At 39.3% G+C, this 20988-nt stretch overlaps 1 protein-coding gene across 1 annotated transcript; it reads left to right on the top strand.

Moving 5' to 3' along the window:
• The first annotated feature begins 1596 nt into the window (after nt 1-1596).
• On the top strand, nt 1597-18380 carry LOC109043170 (sodium- and chloride-dependent GABA transporter 2). Its single transcript, XM_019060280.2, has 12 exons — nt 1597-2772; nt 5306-5606; nt 7823-7957; nt 8865-8993; nt 9364-9571; nt 10660-10792; nt 11822-12060; nt 12732-12948; nt 13514-13666; nt 14512-14715; nt 15786-15956; nt 16713-18380. Exons 2-12 carry the CDS (start codon nt 5321-5323, stop codon nt 16842-16844), a joined length of 2007 nt encoding a protein of 668 aa, XP_018915825.2. The 5' UTR covers nt 1597-2772; nt 5306-5320; the 3' UTR covers nt 16845-18380.
• Nucleotides 18381-20988: the final 2608 nt, after the last annotated feature.

The raw sequence follows: 20988 nt of genomic DNA, 5'->3' as shown, positions 1-20988 counted from the left end.
AGAAAATAACGTCATTAATTTGGGGGAACATGTGGCTGATTATATGAAGGAGGTATATTCCAGTATTTATGTTTAACATAGTAACTCACGAGAAAATTTTCGCACATTTATCATCTAGTATTAATTATTTTTTGATGATTAGTCTAAAACATTCAATACAACCATTAAAAATTATCTCCCATCGCCGGGTATCGAACTCCCGATCACCTATTGCCCGCACCTTATCAAAAATATTAGGCGCCTCAGTCGACTAGGCTTTCAGAGGTCGACGAAAGGACGGGAAAAAATAGCATTTAAAAGACTCGGACGATGGGCGGGACTTATCACAAGAGTTGTCCTTGAGCGATTCGGCGATTCGCGTCTTCGTAGCTTCTGGAGAAATGAGGTAAGCGCCTTTCTCTGTGAGACATTGTTTGCCTATGCTATCATGTGTCTCAAGGTTCATATCAGCAGGCATTTGCCATCGCGGCAGTAAGCTGAGGCAATATTTCTGTATTCATGGAATAAATCAATCAATCGAGTTCCGATTTTGGCTCATATATCCGTAACGGGTCCTCCAGAGCAGTTTTCCACCTTGCACAATAGTTATAATTTCTTTATTTCTATTTGTAAAATTTGAGGTGGGATAATGGCGGCTTCTCAAGAGCAACGAGGTAGGCGATCTTTTGCACCAACGAACAGAAAACTGATGGCGAAAAATAACCAATCAGAACCTCCCAAAAACAAGAATTTGCCTAAAAACGGAACTTCGTGGATCTGCGCAGATTTACCAGTCAGACACGACATCTCGAGGTGGAAAAAAACTCGCTGAAAGCGAATTTTAGCAATCAACACAACTTGACGTAGAGACATGATTGGCTAAAAAATACAACGGTTTTTGATACATCGGAAAATCAACCAAAAATCGGAGACTGGGCGAAACGCTCAAGGTCGCAGATGTATAGGGAATCCCATAGCGAAAGCAACGGAACGATTGTAATATCATGGGGAACTCCGTTCCCATGACAAAAATTATAGATGATAAACTTTCGGGTAATACTGAGCTTTCTGCCCATCTCGTCGCATATCAATGCAACGTTTTGGTATAAAAAAAACTGACGGAAAAATACAGCAGGGGGGAGGGAGAGGTAGGGGGCGAAAATTTCCGAAATCGAAGTATCGCCGTTTTCAGGAGCTAATTTAGGCCTCCTAATTTTATTTCTTTTTCTTTTTTTCCTTTTTATTGGTGTGTGTGTCGCACTAGGTGGTTTTAAAATGTTCAAGGAAACACCCAGATCCGTCGGAACATTCTGCCTAACAACAGAACTGCACAAGAAAAAATTGGAAGAGCTAGAACCCCAAAAATTTAAGAAAGTTTCGTGGAATTTAACCGAGTGGGATTTCATGAAATTTTCCACACCTCTTTATCGCCCCGTGGTTCACATCTAGCAACAGTGGTCTGCACCTGTCGTCAATTACCGTCGTCTATTTTCGGTACGGTTGCTTTTCTGGCGGTCAACGGAAGAGCCGGGCCCGGCGGTGCGGTGGGAGCGCCGAAGCCGGGCATGGGGTACGCACGCGCGGAGAAACCGTGAAGGGACAGTGCCAAATGATCTGTTATCACTCCAGCCTTTGTCGCGACTTTGCGGGAAGGTTGATTCCACGCTAGAACGTGGGACAGCACTCGTTCACGTAAGCGCGAAGGTCCCTTCTAACTTGTGTGTACGGTAAAAGATAGCGTACGTTACGGCGCGACGTCGCGTTACACTACGGTGTTACATTGCGTTACGTTACGGAGCAAAATCGCGTTACGTTGCGATGTCAGGTGCATAACCTCCCGCGGAGCTGCTTTTTCGCGGCGTGTTACGTTACGTTCACTAACATCACCATCACCCACAGTTTCATCATTTACAAAAAGAACCAACGCTTGTGTTGAGGATTTCCTGTTCGTGATTTTTCGGGGAGGAAAACGGTTGGCTTTTACCCTCAAGAGAGCGAGTGATAGCGATGTATCGTACACCTATACCGAAAGATAACGTCGGTAATAACGAGTGTGATAACGAGCGGAAAATTTACGGACAGTGACACTAGTGCTTTGTTACGGCATAACGCAAATGAGGGTAGAAAATTAAGAGCGGGTTTGTGGATAAATAACCCGGAAAATCCAACCCCGTGTTTCAAGTTTGCCTGTTACTCGAGCCTTAAATGCAGTCAACCTCTCGGTGTGATGATTTCTCAGTGATAATATCGACTTACAGAGAGATGTTAAATACCGGTGTTCTCGCGAACAAATAAACAAGAATATTATACAGTGATTAGAGCTGACCCTATAATTTAAAAAACAACTGATGATATCAACATCTATTTCGGTTGGTGCTCGTATAAGTGCGCGAAAGAGGAGCGTAGGATGAACAGAAAAACTTGGAAAAAAGTTCATGGACTTAGGTTTATTGACGGAGCGTACAGGACAATATTTTAGCGAAAATTACTTTAAAAATTTCGGCCTTTCAAATGCAAAATAAGTGATTCATAGGAATTTTCAAATTAGCAATTTAACATTTTTTATCCTACCTAATTATTTCATATATATATAAAAAAATATCCAGAAAATTATCTGGAAGTGCTGCAAATAATAATTAAGTGAGTGCAATCAAGTTCCTTTTAAAATTAAGTAACTTCGAAACCGAAAATATACCTATAAACTTGTAGTTGTGCTAGCAATGTTCCTAGAAGGTTAATCAGTTAGAGCTATTTGGACAACCAATTTTGTTGGAATGAGATTTACAAAGAAAGGTAAGTGAAAGTATAGTCATTCATCCTTTTAATTTTTTATAATTTTATAGTTGAAACTAAAGGAACAAGGAAGATCAATAATATAAGATATCTAAGAACTATCTAATATCTATCTATCTATCTATCTATCTATCTATCTATCTATCTATCTATCTATCTATCTATCTATCTATCTATCTATCTATCTATCTATCTATCTATCTATCTATCTATCTATCTATCTATCTATCTACATAGATAAGTATAAGTGACTTTAACGTAGCCCGAATTAGTATGACACTAAAAACACGACCTGAGGAAAGAATGCTAAAATTACGAATGAAAAATTCGAGACGTTCTCCTAAAATCTTTGGCATTTTCAATCGATAAAAGAAAAAAGGTTAAAACAAAATTTTACGGTCGATTCTCAAACCGGAGTAGCGAGGCACTGACTGGTGACTATTATCTACATAGATATCTATCTATCCATCTTTAAAGACATCTAATCAACCATTTAGTCAAAATACAAGTCATACGCTTGTTACAAGCTGGAATGAGATTAGAATGCTCAACGTCACCAAAAAAATACGTTTGATCCTTAATACTTTCGGCACACATTGAATTAGTGGGATCAGGCAAAAAGATCCTTAAGTTAGAAGCTGAAATTGTTCAATTCGATAGAAAAACAGATTCAAAGTTGGACAAATTTACTCAGTTTTTAATATCAAACTCTTTCCAATACTCTCAAGAACATTCTGTCAAAATTTCAGACCACAATTTTTATTATGATGATGTCATAAGTTTTTGAAAATATCGTTTCTGAGGCTGGTTTTGGTGTCGGCAAATTTTGACAGAATTTTTCTCGAATTTTCTTTTTTTCACTTTCAAACTTTGAATTTCACCACCCATGCAGCCAACGATTGGAATTTTTGGGCATTCATGCCGCCAAATGACGTAGCTTTCACCTCTTCAACTTGTGGTGTAGTAAACACAGTTTTTTTTTGTTTGCTCTTTTTGATTAACTACCTCTTTCTTTTCTTACTGTTTCTTTCCCCTTAAAAAAATCGAGTTGAAAGGGAAATTTAAATTTGGAAAGGAAAATAAGAACTGTCGTTTTCATATCTCCTAGAGGCATTTTTCTCCTGCCAAAAATCTTATGTTCCCAAAAAATAATTAGTAAACAAAAAGTTGAATTGAAGTTCGTCTCTTACATCAAGCATTATAGCGAGTTGAACATTCAGGCCCATTTTCCTATGAACCAAGGCCATGCTAACCAGTTCACTTTCACTCAACTCTATCAGTTATAGAGATAGGAAGTGATCCAAGTCTATGTCCGTCAATAGTTCCATAATTCGGAACTTTTTTGCTCCAATTTCTTCCACTCCATGACCGTCGAAAGTTCCGCGATTCCTTTTTGATTTCTTGAAAAGTTCCCAGAAAGTTCCGGAAAATGCAAAGATCCGGAAAATGTCGGGAATTTTTAAAGTTCCAGAAAAAATTCAGGAAAATGCATAAGTTACTTTAGACTATTCGTAGTTTCCTTGACGAAATAGCGTAACTCTGTCGTAGGATGCAAAATTTACTTTTAAAAAAATGCAATTTTACTTAAGGGTATGACTATGTGATTTGTGTTCAAAATTTACGGAATTTTCCGTCCTCTCGCAGACGGTCACAAATACTTAATTGAAAGATTCCTATTTAGTTTAGTTACGTGACGGGAGGAAAGCGTGCGAGGCTGAAATATGATGAGACAGTGGAGGGACTAAAGTAAAAGTTCAAGGGCACATTTATCCGTCGCTCACTCTTTCAAAGGCTTCTAAGCTCTTTATGTAAGCGTCATATGCGGAAGCATTGTCGCGCTGTGTGTCTCTTGGCACCCCCACATTTGCTGTTTCAACCTTTGCGATCAACGTTGCGTCAATTCAATTCTCTGCCTTGTATTATATGAGAAAACTAAGCATTACAAGTTCATTGAGAGACATGTTTAAACATAACATTACATGTGTTATCAATACTATGTCTTGAAATTAAAGAAAACACTTTTAAGTAACTTAGTTTGACTTTGATTTAAGAAAAAATTGTTCTGGCCACAGAGTCGCAATGTACTGGAGCGTTGATGAAGTCAATCAAAGAACGGGTAATTTTGAGCCCATTCTTCGCCGAACATGTGAACCAAGTGAAAACCAAAAGGCATCTTTTAAAATGGCAGCTTATAGAAGAATCGCGGGCTGCGAATGGTTTTCGGGATTTATCAACTTAAATGGCTAATTAAATCGCTTTCGTTAATTTTGGCAAATTATATTAACCAAAGTGATAACAAATTTACAAAATTTACACAAATCTCGTTTTTATGAAATTCATCTTGTATTTTTTGAGCGAAGCCCAGGGCTTGGACCCCATGCATACGGTGTCGTCAGTCGCCGCACAATAGTCTCAGGAGTACTGGACAAAACAGCCTCGAAAAGTGCCTTCATCGGCGCTCCAGAACATCCCAACTCTATTGCACTCGATGGTTTTGGACCAGATAATATTCCTCGGCTTGAATTGTCTGTAGATAAGGCGCTGTAAAATGACGAAGAAGGAGATGATTTTTGCATGGACGGATCGATGCTGCAAAGGAGAGGAGAATGGTTGCTGCCACCAGACCAAGACCACAGGCATCAACGAGATGGAGGGTGGAGAAGGAGGCGGGTGCGTCGCTGGAGGGGGAGGATCGCCCCAAGCGGGGGCACCAAACGCCCCTTCGAATCGGGAGTGGAACAACCAGCTCGACTTCCTTTTCTCCTGCATCAGCGTCTCCGTCGGTTTGGGCAATGTGTGGCGCTTCCCTTATCTCTGCTACAAAAACGGAGGCGGTAGGTTTTCAAGTTACCTCGTCATATCAATCGGACTACATTTTGCGATTAGGAACCATAAATTCCGGCCCGGTTTAAAACAACGTATGTGCCATTAGCTTGGCTTATACACGTCATGAACGTTATAAACGTCATGATCCTTTGGCCTATAAACGTCATCTTACTTACTAAGTTTAATTTTTTTATAAATCACATATATCTTATGTTATCAGGTGATGAAGGTTGAGAAAGATATCGTGCACGACGTCATGTCCAGGCAGTTATGCTGGTATGGACATGTGCAAAGAATGTCGGAGGAGAGGTTGCCCAAACAAGTTTTGGATTGGGTACCACCTGGGAAGAGGCGATGGGGACGTCCCGTAAAGGGTTGGCGGCAGGGCGTTGACGAAGAGATGTTGCAGTGTCAGTTGCCCGATAACCTCTGGGAAGACAGGCATATGTGGCGTTTGGGTGTCGTAGAACGCCAGAGTGCGTTGTAAAGCGACTTTATATATATACATATATCTTATTCTTTGGTCAATGTTTGTGTTAGGATTACTGATTTTAAATTTTCTATCAGTTTTAAGTCATAAGTGTTTTTTCAGTTGAGCCAGAATTTAAAGGTCCAAATTGCAAAATGCAGTCCAATTATAACCATCCACAGGGGAGTTGTTTTAAGGGGGAAGGGGTCTACCGTCAAACATTTCTCACGGGTATCAGGGTAAGAAAAGAGCGTTCAAGGGCCGTATATTCCTAAAATCACCAAAATTGACGGTTTTCAGGACAATATTCCGGTCATGCATGACTAGCGAGTCTGGACCTTCCACCCCCCCCCCCCCCCATAGCCACGCCTCTGGTTTCTGGCCCCTTGGTGAAGCTCCTGCAGAAAAAGAGGTCGTAGAGAAGGTCACAAGAGCGTACACGGGCCAGAGAAACCCAAGGAGCATTTTTCAACGGCAAAAATCGCTATATATTTGGTTATAGGACATTTCGTCAACGATGTTTTGTCCGCGCACTTGTTTTTTCCAGTAATTTACGTCCAGGTTCCGGCACGGGAGTTTTGGTCCACGTGCCAGTTGAGACCCAAAGTTAATTGGCCCACATGTAATTACAAACGACTATTGCTCACGACGTTTTTGGATGAACATGTAAAATGTCTTGGAAGAATGAGGGTTTGCTTGTTTTTTTTGTTTTGTCTGTTTGGTCCAACGGAGAATAATATATAGTTGAGAGTTTTGGTAAAAATGGAGGAGCGTCAATTCCATGAGACAAAATTCACTAAAACTCTCTACACCTCTTTGGTGTAACAGGACTTAATTATCTTCCAAGAAATTCCCACCTTGTTATACATGAACCGGATAAACCTCTATATTTGCCTCAGCTAAAGGCTCTTAGATTTTTCCTGTGTACGATAAGTATCTTGATTTATTTTGCGAGGAAAGATCTGTATTTTGAAAGGATGCCTGTCATTCTTAATACGTTCAATTTCGTATAATACTGTGTAACACCTCTGTTGTGAAATAGTTGCTTCAGGAGCCGCCGCACGGCGCAGCGGGCGGGCGGCTAGCGCGAAACGCGCATTGGCGCCGACAAACCTAAGTGGATACTTCAAGCATTGTGCAATGCGTGAAGTATCCACTTAGGTTTGTAGGCGCCAGTGAGCCTCTCGCGCTGGCAGCCCGCCGCTCCGCTCTCTTAGGCTTTAATATTTATACTCGCATAGTCAGCGTTTTTTAACTCAGGATTTTGAAATGTTTGCACACTCTGCATTGATTATTCTCATTTAAATTGATGGGAAAAAAATATGTATCAACTTATCAAAGGAGAATAATACTATAATGTGTGTTTTTTATATATTGGTGGCTCCGTGTCAAATTTAATGATTTCCCAAGTACTTTAATTTTTACTTGTTTTTCTTGATAATACACGGAATATTTTTTGGAAAGTACAAGCAAAACTATTCGTTTGCCTCTCTTTAAAAAATGTATTACCGGCACTTATTTTGAAACGACGCAATTGAGATATGTTACTTCCGAATTTCACGATTTTTATGGAAAGGGCTTACATTAGGTACAAGAGACTCGGCGGATGTCCGTAGTAATTTCGTTTTATAACTAAGAATTTATCGACCTCGTTATCTACTTGTACTCTCATCTATTCTGACAGATATTTAATAGTTAAGGGTATCAATCGTATTGGATCATGTTCCCTTCATTCCAACGGATTACTTTTTCCAGGTATATTTCTGGTTACATATTTCATTGCAATGGTGTTTTGTGGCATTCCAATGTTCTTCCAAGAAGTTGCCATAGGACAGTACCTCAGATCTGGTGGGATGACTCTCGTGGAAAAGATTTGCCCGATCCTTGGAGGTTCGTGAAACTTAACGGATTATTTTAAAGGACTCTGAATTTAAACTCAAAATTAGATCTTTGTTTTGGTGTTGGACCAATTCGGTATCAAGCTTATTTAGTTACGAAATATCTTTCAGGTGGCAATGAAAATCACGACAAAGAGGCAGAGTGATCATAATTACAATCTGACCGAAATGTTTGACCACGCGTGTTAGAAAGGTTATTCTTTGAATCTCGATTTAGAACAGTTTCATTTAAAATCGTATGACTGTCAGGCAAGGTTCCCAAGGAAAATTTTTGAATGTGTATTAAATTTAAAAGCGTTCGTCTATGCTACAGCAAAAACTCTCAACTATGCAGAATTTACGCTCAACATATCAAATGTGGTACACCGACGGTGATATCAGAAAAATACGCATATGTCTTTCAAATTTTTCGCGTTTTCGAATCCGAGGAACTTTAAGTAATATATTTACGTGTGCAATTTATTTCAGCGAATATTTTCGAAAGAGCAAAAATAAAATGAACTGTATCTCATAATGCAATGATTATAATCGAGCTTCATCCTAAAAGAAATATAACCGAAAATTAGAAACATCACGGACCAAATCGTTGGTTTTTTCAGTTTTATCATTTATTGGGTTTTTTGGAAGGGAGGTAAAGGGCAAGTTCAAGATACGTGAAATTGATGGATAAAGCACGTCTCGACATCTGTAATGATCTGTAAATTGTAATTTTCTGAGGAAAATCCTCCTAAGAATACTTCGTAGTTGTATGTAAATATCGTCCGTCTTACACTAGGAAATCGTAAAGTGTCACGTATTTTTATACGGATACGAAAATTAGAGCAATAATTCTCAAGTCCCGTGCATGAAGACAGTATTATAATTCTTGTAATAATACGTTTCGTTTCTGTTTCTTGTAGGAACCGGCTATTCGACAATGATGATAGTTTTCCTCCTTGATATTTACTATTGTATAATAGTTGCCTGGACTCTTTTTTACCTTTTCACCTGCTTTGTTCCTGAGGATAGTCTACCTTGGGGAACGTGTGGTAAGATAACTCATACTCAAAATCATTGAGAGCTCGTTTAGTTTTGAAAACATATTTTAGCAAGTTTGGACACCGTTCATCTCAATTTGCACCGTTTCAAACCTTCTGGCATATCATTCTCAAATTGAAAATTAACTATAATGCAATTTCGTATTAAGAAGTCCTAAAGTTTCTCACTTATTATGAAGAAAATCCTGTAAAAATGTCAAACGCTTTTGACTTGTTTTCCTTGAAAGTAACAAAAACAAACAGATGCTAGAAATGTTTATCAATGTTTATCAAATTATTTAATCACAGAATGAAATGAAAATTGAATCAAACTTTGAAACACCGCTATGCATGTTCATTACTCTGAACCTTTCTCTTTTAGGTCATTGGTGGAACTCAGAGACTTGCTCCACCGCCGAAGTGATAAAATACTTAAACATTCCAACCCAATCCTCCGTTGATGTAGGAGGACCTTTTAGTATCAATGTAACTATCAATTCCTCCAGTCTTGACGAACCGGCAAATACTTCGTTACCTGAGGCTCTGATACAACTGAAAAATGTGACAACGCCAGTTGAAGAATTTTGGGAGTAAGTTGCTTCTTTGGATAACCACTCCCGTTCAAAATCTAAGATCGATAGTTTAATATGTTTTTTGGGACAAAAATCCCTTTAAAGTGATGTTCTATAATACCAGTCTTATCTAGATCAAAGAACGAATAATTTTTACTGGTTCATCAGAGTTTCTGTCATCATCAGCATACAATGTGTAATGGTGATGACATCAAATTTTGTTATTTATCAGATTCATGCCCGTAGAGTATTGGCCCGTCTCCACCACCTCTTTCTTTACATGATAATTTAGGGTGAATGTATAAGCATACGCAGCCACTCTTACAATGAGTTTACAAAATTTTACAATATTTAGGACCATATTCAAAGTTGTCTCATCCCTCAAATAGTCCCCTCTCTTTGAGGCCCCTATGTTCCATGCTACCATGGGGGAGTTTTGAGAGGATACTTAACATAGCATCATAAAAAGGACACTTTGAAGGATCTAGAATAACATTCAACATTATGATTGCAGCAGTATAAGCTACTGCCGTGCTAATGAAAAACGTCGTATGATCCTTCAGATGCTGCCAAATTTCCTCTATTAAAATACGAATTTCCAGGAAAATCTGTGAACATTTTGCCTCCGATTTTTCAGAGAATTTTATTCACAATCGGCTCTAAATTATCTGCAAATTTCAAGAGGAACTAATCATAACTCTCCTAAAAATTAAACTTTTAACTGGAGGAAATTTGACAACTCTAGAATGTTCATACGGCGTTTTTCCTCAGCACGACCGACTAAAAGTGAGATGCAATTTAAAATAGTGCGATATTGCGACGATGTGCCAACACTCCTAGGTGTTGGCACATTCCTCGCTGTTGTGACAGGTTATCATAGCATGCTTGAACTTGGGTGGGATGAATGCGAACGTAGCACTGACCCACCGGACGCTTAAAGGCAACGGGCGCTTACTCGTAAGTGACAATTCGTTTATGCTTCCGTTCAAAACTGAGTGAGAGCAATGGCGATTCGTTTGGCTCCGCTCCTAAATCTTGTCGCGAAGCAAATGAAGAATTACATTTGGGCGCCAATGCTCCCGACTAATTTTAAACATTTTTCATAGAAACCGTGTTTTGATGATATCAAATGGCGTAGATGACTGGAGTGGTATGCAATGGGAGCTACTGTACCTTCTGATCATAGCGTGGGCCATCATCTATAATATCCTCCACCGCGGCCTCAGTGAAAGTGGTAAAGTGAGTGGTTTTCAAACACATCTCATGATTCAATTACACTTTAAAATAAAAAACGCACATTGCAATTTTGCTAAGATTGTTCAGTTTCTAAGTTTGCGATTAATTAAGGGAAAATGCCGATTTTTCAAAAATTTAAAATAAAAATGGGCTTGAGGTATTATTTGGACGATTTCTGTCAAACAGAACTAAGCGCCAATTTGAGTTCCTTTTGAGGGATATAGAATCCCGGATAGCTTATTCTGTCAAACGGAACTAACCGCCATGAAAAAGCATTGCGAGTATAGGACGGAACGAGCCTGACGCCCGTTTCCGCCGCCAATCCAAGCCCCCCTCTACCTTCCTCCCCCTATGGCGCTTAGTTCCGTTTGATAGAAATACGTCCATTTTTACATCCAAAATTCAGAACAAAACGCCAATTTAAGGGGAGGTCGAACAGAGCATCATGTATTTTTCAGAATGGCCCAAATCTGTGTCACGAGGATCGAGAGGGGTGGGTCAAAAATTCGACCTTCAGCGTTACAGGTTTCATGAACGGCCCCTAGTCTCCTCTAGCATACAATTTTCTCTTTTGCGGCAGTGGCGTAGCCAGAGATTTTTAACGAGGGATGACTAGAAGTTTCTAATGGGAGGCAAGGGATCTTCAGACTAATAATTGTTGGACCGTACAAACATGACGTTTCTGAGGAAAATTTTACAGTCATGGGGGACCCTTCCATACTCGAGTTATGCTACCGTGCTAAAGAAGAACACCGCACGAAACATTAGTAATGCCGAATTTCCTTCAAAAAATCTATTTTTAGGAAAAATTGTGAATATTTCTCTGCCGATTTTTGAGAGGATCTTGTTCGTAATTTGATCTAAAAAGTCTGAAAATGTCAAGAAACGCCTCTTACTTTCTTCAAGAATAAATATTCCCAGAGAGGAAACTTGGCAACGTCCGAATGATCATACGGCGTTTTTCTTTAGCAAGGCAGTATACGCCATTGAACTTATACAGGGTGATACTAATATTCTGCTCTATTTGATCAGGTCATCTGGTTCACGGCATTGTTTCCATATGTGATAATGTTGGCCTTATTCGTGCGGGCCGTAACGTTGCCGGGTGCCACGGAGGGCCTAAAATTCCTGGTCATCCCGGACTGGAGTAAACTCACCGACGCAGGAACGTGGATCGATGGGATCACGCAGATCTTCTTTGGCTACAGCATCGGAGTCGGTACCCTTCCCGCGCTTGGCTCGTACAACCGCTTCAATCACAACTGCTACAGGTACGACTCCCAACACTGGAAAACATTTTTCTTGAGAGATATTATTTTGACTTTAGGCGTCTTTTCTTGTCCAAAAAATTGGTTTTTTTTTGGTTGGTTTAGTTTTTTTGAGTTAAATCCTCAGTCAGTTTATTTGAGTTAAATAAACATTGTTTTGCTATCTTTTTTTCAACTTAACTTTAACGATTACAAAATGACGCTTTCTTAACTCAAAAAAACTGACTTTAAGTAGAATCCGCACAAATTAAACCAAATTTTGTCGACAAAAAACGACGCTTTAAGTCAAAATAATATATCAGGTAAATTTTTTTCCCGGGCACTCACAATCCAATAACTCTACTTAAGGGCCTCTCGAGTAATGTTAAGTACTCAAGGGAGGATGGGCCTAAGGTTACCTAACGGGGCTTAGAGAGGGTATCAAGCTGGCGAGGTGATATGCGCACTATGTTGACACGATTTGCTGTCTTAAGCTGCCATATTCATTAAAAACAAAAAAATACTATATTAACGATGCGATACTAACAATAAGTCTGGTAAAAACTGATGGTTTATTGATAGAGTTCCCCGTCCTTAGTTCCTCGTGAAGTAAATACCTCTTGGAATAATGGTAGGAACTGATTAGGGTGAGCGAAATATTTTATAACTCAAGAAGATTTACTGATTTGTTCTAGGGACGCGACGATAACCTGCATCATAAACACGCTCACCTGTCTCGTGTCGAGCGCGATAACGTTTGGTATTTTGGGTCACCTGGCCGATCAAAAGGGTGTTTCCGTTGCCGAGGTCGTCAACTCTGGCCCCGGACTTGTCTTCATCACCTACCCTGAAGTGGTCCTGAAACTTCCAGCAGCCAGGCTCTGGTCCATCGTATTTTTTGTCATGCTTTTGGTAAGAACCTAGGACCACATGTATCCCTTTAAAAATTAACCAATAATATGCGGCTCAGTAGGGCCGAATTTGCCTTCGCTCTGATCGCATAGTAACGCTTCAAATATGTTTTTTTATGTCAAAATATGTTTGGTTCAAATACGATACGCGGATACCCGGCCGGCGACAGGCCATCCAATGAAAAGAAAAAGGTTATGAATTATTTTGTATTATACATACCGCGATTTTCGATCGAAAATGTATCGAAAAGGTGACAGAATTTCAGCGCACACCTGGCTCGGAACTCGTCGACTAGAACATGACCCAAGTTCATTTTATCATATTAGGATTGTACTGTATGATTAAATTACAGCATCTCAAAAATGTCTTTGAGACGTAAAAATAATCACTCACTCCATTTCTATGGAGAAGCAGCCTTATTTAGCGTGTGTGAAATACAGCATGTGACTGCAATTAGAATCGTTTCAATTAAAGAGCTCAGTCAAATTTCAAATCAATTTCGCTGAAAATGCAAACTGTAATCACGTTATTCAATCACAATGATATAAAATTCTCTTTCTTTTAGATTTTAGGTTTAGACAGTGAGTTTTGCAACGTAGAATCCTTCATTACTGGCGTTGCAGACAAATGGCCTCACTTATTTCAAAACCGGAGGAGAGCGTTCACTTTTTGGACCTGCGTCACCTTATGTTTCTTAGGCATTCCCATGGTCGCTAGGGTGAGTCACTTGTGCACAAATGTATACTCACAACTAGAAAATGCAAAGATGTGTTATATTCAAAATCTAAAATTGCTATAAAACTGCGATTTATATTTTGACCGGACAATGACATGACTCAATATGCGGGGTCAGTTCAAGAGTTAATCGCCGCGCGTCAGTCAAAACGCAATATGACCTACCTACTAAGGGCATATTGAGTTCTATGATAAGACATTTGATTAAAAGCTTAATAGCAATAGACACAATTTTCAAAATATAATCATTATGTAACCACTGCCGCACGGAAAAAAATTAAAAGTATCAAAAAGTCATCTAAAATATCTTATTTAATACATGAACAGCCACTTAGTAGTTGGTTTTTTAGTTTTGTACTCCTGTAAGAGTCAAATCAAAAACTGCAGATGTTGAGAATTTATGAGATAAGAACAAAGCTAACTCTTGTGATTTCTTTTTTAATATTATATCCAACATTTTTACGGCGATAAAAGCTCTCTCATAGTTCCGGTAATCTTTTTAATTTTTACCTGAGATCACAGGGAGAAAAGAGGCAGGGTTTAAGTCCCAACTTGGACGTTTCCAATTAATATTGGTTACAAATAACTAAGCCAAATGTCGCGTTACTGCTCCAACTTGAGTTGCGGTACTACCACAGTTAATTTGGAAATACCCATATCATCCCAAAAAATAGGGGTAATACCACAATTTTAGGGGATAACTCCTAACATTTTTTCCTGTGATTGCTTTATACCCCTGCTAGCACCTCTGGCACCTCTGTAGCATGATTCGTAATTCCTGTCGATCGAGTCCTATCATTTTAGAATAAGTGATTTCTGTGGTTTCAGAACGGAATGTACCTATTCCAGCTGATGGACTTCTACGCTGCGTCGGGGATATCCCTGCTATGGGTGTGCTTCTTTCAGACGATCGCCATCTCGTGGATCTTCGGGACGGACAAGTTCTGCTCCTGCGTCGAAGAAATGATGGGATTCCGGCCAAGTATTTGCATGCGGATCTGTTGGACCGTCTTGGCACCGGCTGTCATGGTGGTGAGCAATTGAGGCTCTACATTTTGTACTAATCCCTGTTTTTCATCTTCCCCGACATTACTGAGCCCCCCGACCACAGCGTGGACAAAACAGCATCTAGAGCCCTTTATGTGCCCGGGCCAAAATTAATATGCAGCTAATTAGCCACGGTGACTCGAGTGACGGGAAACGCGATTTAAACGAGGAACTTGCTTATCTTGGACGGAACAGACACAGCTTAAACAAATAAATAATTAAATTATAGCTGCGACTCCGAGAATTCTACCGTGCAACCAAACAGAACAGTAAGAAGAGAATATTTAGCCTCGATACCTTTTTTATAAGTTTATTCGCCTTCACTCACGCATCACATCACGCATCTGATTGTATTGATCCCTACTTCATTTGTCCTCTATTCTTACTTCTATATATGATTATTGTGCTATTATATATACAGGGTGGCCCAGACCTACCGTACCAGGCCTTTTTTTCGGTTAATTTGGGTCGCTCAAAGTCCAGGATCGCGGAGATGAATAGGGAATTGACCCCAAGGAATCCGAATTGCATGGTCCTAGAGCCCCCCTTGGGGAATAAAAGGAGGATCCGTACTTCAAAAGTAAGGGTTTGTGTCAGAATTTTGAAATTATTTCATCGGAATCAGAACGTACGGAAATTTTTAAATTAAATTACTCCAAGAAATCCAAAAGCGGCCCATCCGTATCCAAAATACCGACCCTTAAAGGTGGGGGACGGAGTCCCCTTTCCAAATAATTCAAGTTCGTTAAATTGACGCGGAGACTCGGAAAAAATGTGTATTCGTGGGTAAACGACCCCAAGGAATCCAAATTTAAGGGTCCCGTTGTCCTCAAGAGACTTTTCTGATGGGACACAGAGGTAATCTCCACACCGGTTAAATTTAAAAGTTCAGAGTCCGGTTAAATGACTGAAATTAGACACTTTTCGTAAAAATGCCCACTCTTTCTTTATAACCACCGGATTCGACTCAGAGTAAACAGCTCACTCCTAAAAACGGAGGGAGAGAACGTTCAAACGTGTATTTCATGTTTTGTTTTATTTCACGTTTGTTGCAGGGAATTTTGATTTTCTATTTGCTGACATACACCCCACTAAAGTACGGCGATTATTATGAATATCCAGCGTGGGGAGAGTGGTTTGGCCTGTCGCTATGCTTCATATCCATGGTATGGATTCCCCTCTATGCACTGTATTTCCTTGCCAAAACGCCCGGAACTCTATCTCAGGTATGTACAAACTTTGAAATTATTTTTTTATTATGTCGCCCACCTCGTGGACTGTTTTAAACGTGATACCGCACTGAGGGGGACCTCCGTTAAAATCCTATGGATCATTTCGGTTGAACACTCAATTTTCAATACTATTAAGAAATCGAATAAATTTTAAAGTTCTCCATACAAAAAACACAACCATACTTATCAGTTAACTCTTTTCCAGGAAGAGTAATAAAATAAGCTTCAGTTATATTCGGATATTATTTTTCTATTTTTTTGTAAAAAAAAAAAAAAAAAAAAAAAAAAAAAAAAACTTTTTGCGAGAGAAAAGAATCGCCGAATTTAGAATGAACTACATACATAGATAAATACTGCACAAAAGATACAAGAAACAGGGTACGACCAAGGTCGGAGCCTGGATACAACTATTTGAGTTTAGGGGATGTCCGTATTGCATGCTGTAAAATTTGAAGGCACTATGGCTTGTCTTGTCCTGACAGCGCAGTGATGTACGCCGTATGAGACTGTTTGCTGTCTTGAGCCTCTTGTGATGAATTATTAATTTGTTTAAATTAATAATGGGCGTTACTGCGGCTTAGTAAATATGTTAAACAAGTTGATAAAATAGTGCTGGGTCCACATTATTTTGCAGCACTTTTTTACCACCTTGTTATGTACAGTTTAGGCCACATTTTTCAGTGATTTTTCTTTCTTCTTGTAAATCTGCTGATATATAAGATTAATATCAAATTTTCCTTTTGATTGCAGCGCCTAAAAGCAGGAATGACACCGCAAAGTGACCTGACCCCTCATCGAGCAAAAGTTGATAAAATTCAGATAGGCAACACCTTTGCCATGTCCGAGAGCTCTGTCGAGCTTTTAGAGAGCGGTCACCTATGATCGTTGGCCTAGGAAGAAATAGGACTGTCGTGAGATTCAGGGATTGCCTTGAAAAAAGTGTCTCAACAGTACATTTTTGCGAGAGAAGCTTTCCCGAGCCTGAAAAGCTCAAAACTATTTCTTCTGTCACTGGGAAACGAGGCTTAAAGTTGAGGTCATGAAAAAGACGTTCCTCACTGACCTGAAGCTTATAACGTGATATGAGGCGACGACTTATCGTTTCAAACACATTAGCTCCAATATTGACGTGCCCGCCGTGCGATTTAAATGAAGAAAAAATGTTTCCATTTCGAGCAAACGACGAAAAAAATCAATTTAAATAATGATAATATTGCGAGTCCGGTTGAGAAACGTTACCTTTCGTCACAATCTTGACCCAGAGGTAAAATGAAGGAACGTGGGTGAAAGGATTCCCAGAGGTTAATGCTCCTTGCGACGTTATGAAATATATGTTGGCTTTATTTTCTCCCGTTTGAAACGTAGTTGGATTTTTGGTGACTTCCAAAGTCTTTTGCTTACCTGCGATTTCATTGAATGAAACATAGACAAGCGCATTCTCATTTGTGCGTGCTCTCCGGAAATGAACTTGAAAAACAGTGTGCAAAAGGCCCCGATACTAAACACGCATCAGATTTAATTACAGGTAGAAACATCTTACTATATCTCAAGTGTAAAATAGCCTTTGTTCTAAGTACAACACGAGATGAATAATTACGAAGAGGAAAAAACCTAAACTTAGGCGCAATTGAGGGAGTCGCTCGGTAAACCGCGGCTTGTGACCCCTGCCTCCCTCTTTCTAAGACTTGAAAAAAAAGGAAATCAAAATTTAAGTAAAAATGGCTCCGATCTGTGCGATAAGTGGGTCAATGTTTCAAACATTTAGAATTAGAGTCGCGTAGGTCGAACATGATTACCAATTACAGTCTTGTCCATACCGTCGCTCCTCTGAGGTGCATATACATCAATTTCTACGTGAGCCCCGTGCAACGTACAACTCAATGTTTTCCGGGGCTAATGTTAAAATAGAAATTCGCCCTTACGTCAAAGGAGCAACAATCTGTGATCAGAAAAAAACTCTATAGCTTACAAAATCGGAACTTCTAGTCATATCGGCCATACAAGAACACGGCAAAACATAACAAATTCATAGCCCAATCTGCTGGTAATTCCCATGGAGAACCAAATCATTGACACTATTCTTTTTATTTTATCAGTAGAGGCTCAAAAAAACTAGATCTTAAACCAACATTAGGCCTTAACAGAATCTGAACAGGCCTTATAACACATTAATTTTGATAGCCTGAGATTATTGCACAGTGTTCCTCTACTTTTTTTGAAAAGTTGCAAAGTGCTTCGTGAATTCATAATTAATTTCACCATTTATACTTAAGATTATCTGAAAGGGTTAACTTTCAATTCATCTCTTGAACCCTTGCAATTTTTCTTCTCTGTGATCCGCAGAATTTTCTCAGGATAGTTAGGTTAATAGTTATTAATTGTGTTTTAAAGATTAATAAAGTAAATTGTTTGTCCCAACGACCTTCGTTTTCATTTTAATTCATTATAGACATCGTTCGACAGTGAAACCATCAGGCCACATATCTCGGTGCTAGGTCATTTTTCCTAATTTTTTTTTCCTACATCAGGTTTTCCTAATACTTTTTTCCTACTCGTTTTTTGTCCCATTACAGTAAGTCCTACGAGTGAGATGTCCCACTGGCTTTTTTCCTAAGGATGCTTGTCCTAATAATCCAATAATAATTGAAACGTAAACATGAGTAGAGTAGAGGGAAATGTTGCAGAAAGAGTAAAGTTTTCTCAGCGAGCCGAATATAAATAAGGAGGAGGATGAAGCTCCACTACTTACGGGTATGCGGCCACAACTTTAACTTGTAAGGTACCTATGTTGTTTTTTTACTTTCTCGCTCCCCCAGTTTTAAAATTGAATTTAGGACAAATGCCCCTAGGAAAAAAGCCAGTACTGCCAGTAGGATATCTCACTCGTAGGACTAATTGTGATGGGACAAAAAACGAGTAGGAAAAAAGTATTAGGAAAAATTGCAGTAGGAAAAAATGTTTTAGGAAAAATGACTTGCCACCCATATCTCGGTTAGCGACGTTCAGACTTACTGTCACTTTATTTTTTATATGGAAAACTGATCGATGTCAATTCTTGAAAATTTACGAGATGTATTATTTCTGTACGAAGAAAACCCTGTAAAACTACTAGGTATGATATTGCTTCGTTCTCCTTACAAACATAAAATGGAAGCGGAGATTTTTAAACACGGCAAACGAGATACGTGATCTGGTAGTTTCACCGGCGATTTGCGGGTGTAGCTGAGATCTCAAATGAAATTATTGATGCGAATCAACTCGTAAAAGTGCCTTACTTCTCTTTACATTTTCCGAAATCCAAAAAGTTGCATTCGAATTGATGTGATAGAAAATCTGAAATTAAACTTACCGATAGAGCGATAAGTTGAGATATTTCGGCAGATGAACTTTGTGACAATAAGAGGCTAGTTTCAAAAGAAAGTTTAAAATAAGACAAGTTTAAAGGTGGAAAGTGTTAAAATTTCATATTTTTTAAAATCTTAATGTACGAATATCTTATTCAAGCCCGCCACAAGGGGGGGATACTGGGTCCCTGGTATCGGGGCCCGGGCCCCGGAGGGGGCCCGTGTTACCCGTGAAAAACTACAACGAATTCACATGCAACCCATGTTTCGTAAGAAAAAGTGAAAAATTTACCCTAAAAATTTCGCAAAAGGTCAGTAGATTTTCAGAAACACGCTGGGGCACTGTAGAAATCTTCATAAATTTTCAAAGAAGTATACTTCTTGGGAAATTTCTATCTATTTTCAAGATTTTCATTACAGAGGGATATTTTTAGTGACTGCGTTTCATTTTCTTCCGTCGTCGTCAGATGCTAAGAGTCTCCAGTCTGGGCATCCTCGACTTCAGTGGCTCATGGCTCAACTCCCTTGCCATAGACAAACAAAGGGGGAGTCCAGGGGGGCCTGGCCCTCATGGAACTGAAAATAGTATCATATGCCCCCCCCCTAAAGAAATAAAAATTTTCCAGATGTTTTGAATGCAATAATTCGCAAGTATTTTGTGCTGAAAGTATAAAAAAAACATAATTATTCCGCAGAAATTGATGGAAAAATTCTTCATGGAAGCTTCAAAATGCGTCCGATTAGTCTTATAAATTCTAAAATTTCTCGGGGGATGCCCCTCGGACCCCCCCCCCCCTCCGTGCTTGGGGCCCGGACCTTAAAACTGGTACCAGGGCTCGAGATTGGATGTGGTGAGCCTGAACGAAGGCTATTTCGATTTAAATCTTCCGTCACATTCGTACGGCGCAATGATACAACTATTTGAACTCTCCGGAATGCGTGAGGTATCACGCCGCATTTGAAGGCGTTTTCAAAACAGCCAAGTTCCGATACCCAGACTATCGTTTTGCATAGTTCATGTTCTTTTGTTTCCATTTCTAACGACTGTTTCATTAAAATCCTCCTATAACAAACCACCCATTTGCTAAATACAATTGTAGCTGAAGCACACTTCAGCTATGTATTCACCACTGCAAAAATTTTAGAGGAAATCGACAAGCCCAGCGTCCATGGAGGCTATCTCCATTTAAATCTTCCGTCACATTCTTACGGCGCAATGATACAACTATTTGAACTCTCCGGAATGCGTGAGGTATGAGGTATAGAATGAATCGATCCCATTGGTTGAAACGGGTGACTGCTATAGACTAAGGAGGAAACTGATGGACTAACTATAAGGTCCCACGTAAGTTTCGGTTCGTTGCTTGTCTTTTTTGTCCATCGCAACCACCTGCGCGCTTCCACCAACAGGATTGCTTCATTTTCCCTTTGCCGTCTTTATCTATCGTTGGCATGCTCAATTATTTAAATAATCGAATGATCGATAATCGGTAATCGAACTATGTAGCTAATCGGTCAAGACATTAAACAATGACACAAAAATTGGGATAAAAGCTGTAAAAACAAGAGAGGGAGAGAGAGATCAATCGACAGCGAAATAATCGATTAATCGATAATCGATAATTAATCGCTGTTTTCGAAAAGTGCTAAAAATGGCTAGATTGACCACTAAAATCTTTTGA

Source organism: Bemisia tabaci, chromosome 1, assembly GCF_918797505.1.
Source record: "Bemisia tabaci chromosome 1, PGI_BMITA_v3".
Lineage (NCBI taxonomy): Eukaryota > Metazoa > Arthropoda > Insecta > Hemiptera > Aleyrodidae > Bemisia > Bemisia tabaci.
This window is presented reverse-complemented; position numbering and strand designations above follow the sequence as displayed.

Bases quoted from the DNA above. Each gene is read 5' to 3' on its own strand.
- LOC109043170 (XM_019060280.2), top strand. From the start codon at position 5,321: ATGACGAAGAAGGAGATGATTTTTGCATGGACGGATCGATGCTGCAAA. The intron at 8,994-9,363 runs GTAAGATAACTC...TTTCTCTTTTAG, and splicing joins TCTACCTTGGGGAACGTGTG to GTCATTGGTGGAACTCAGAG. The intron at 12,949-13,513 runs GTAAGAACCTAG...TCTTTCTTTTAG, and splicing joins TATTTTTTGTCATGCTTTTG to ATTTTAGGTTTAGACAGTGA.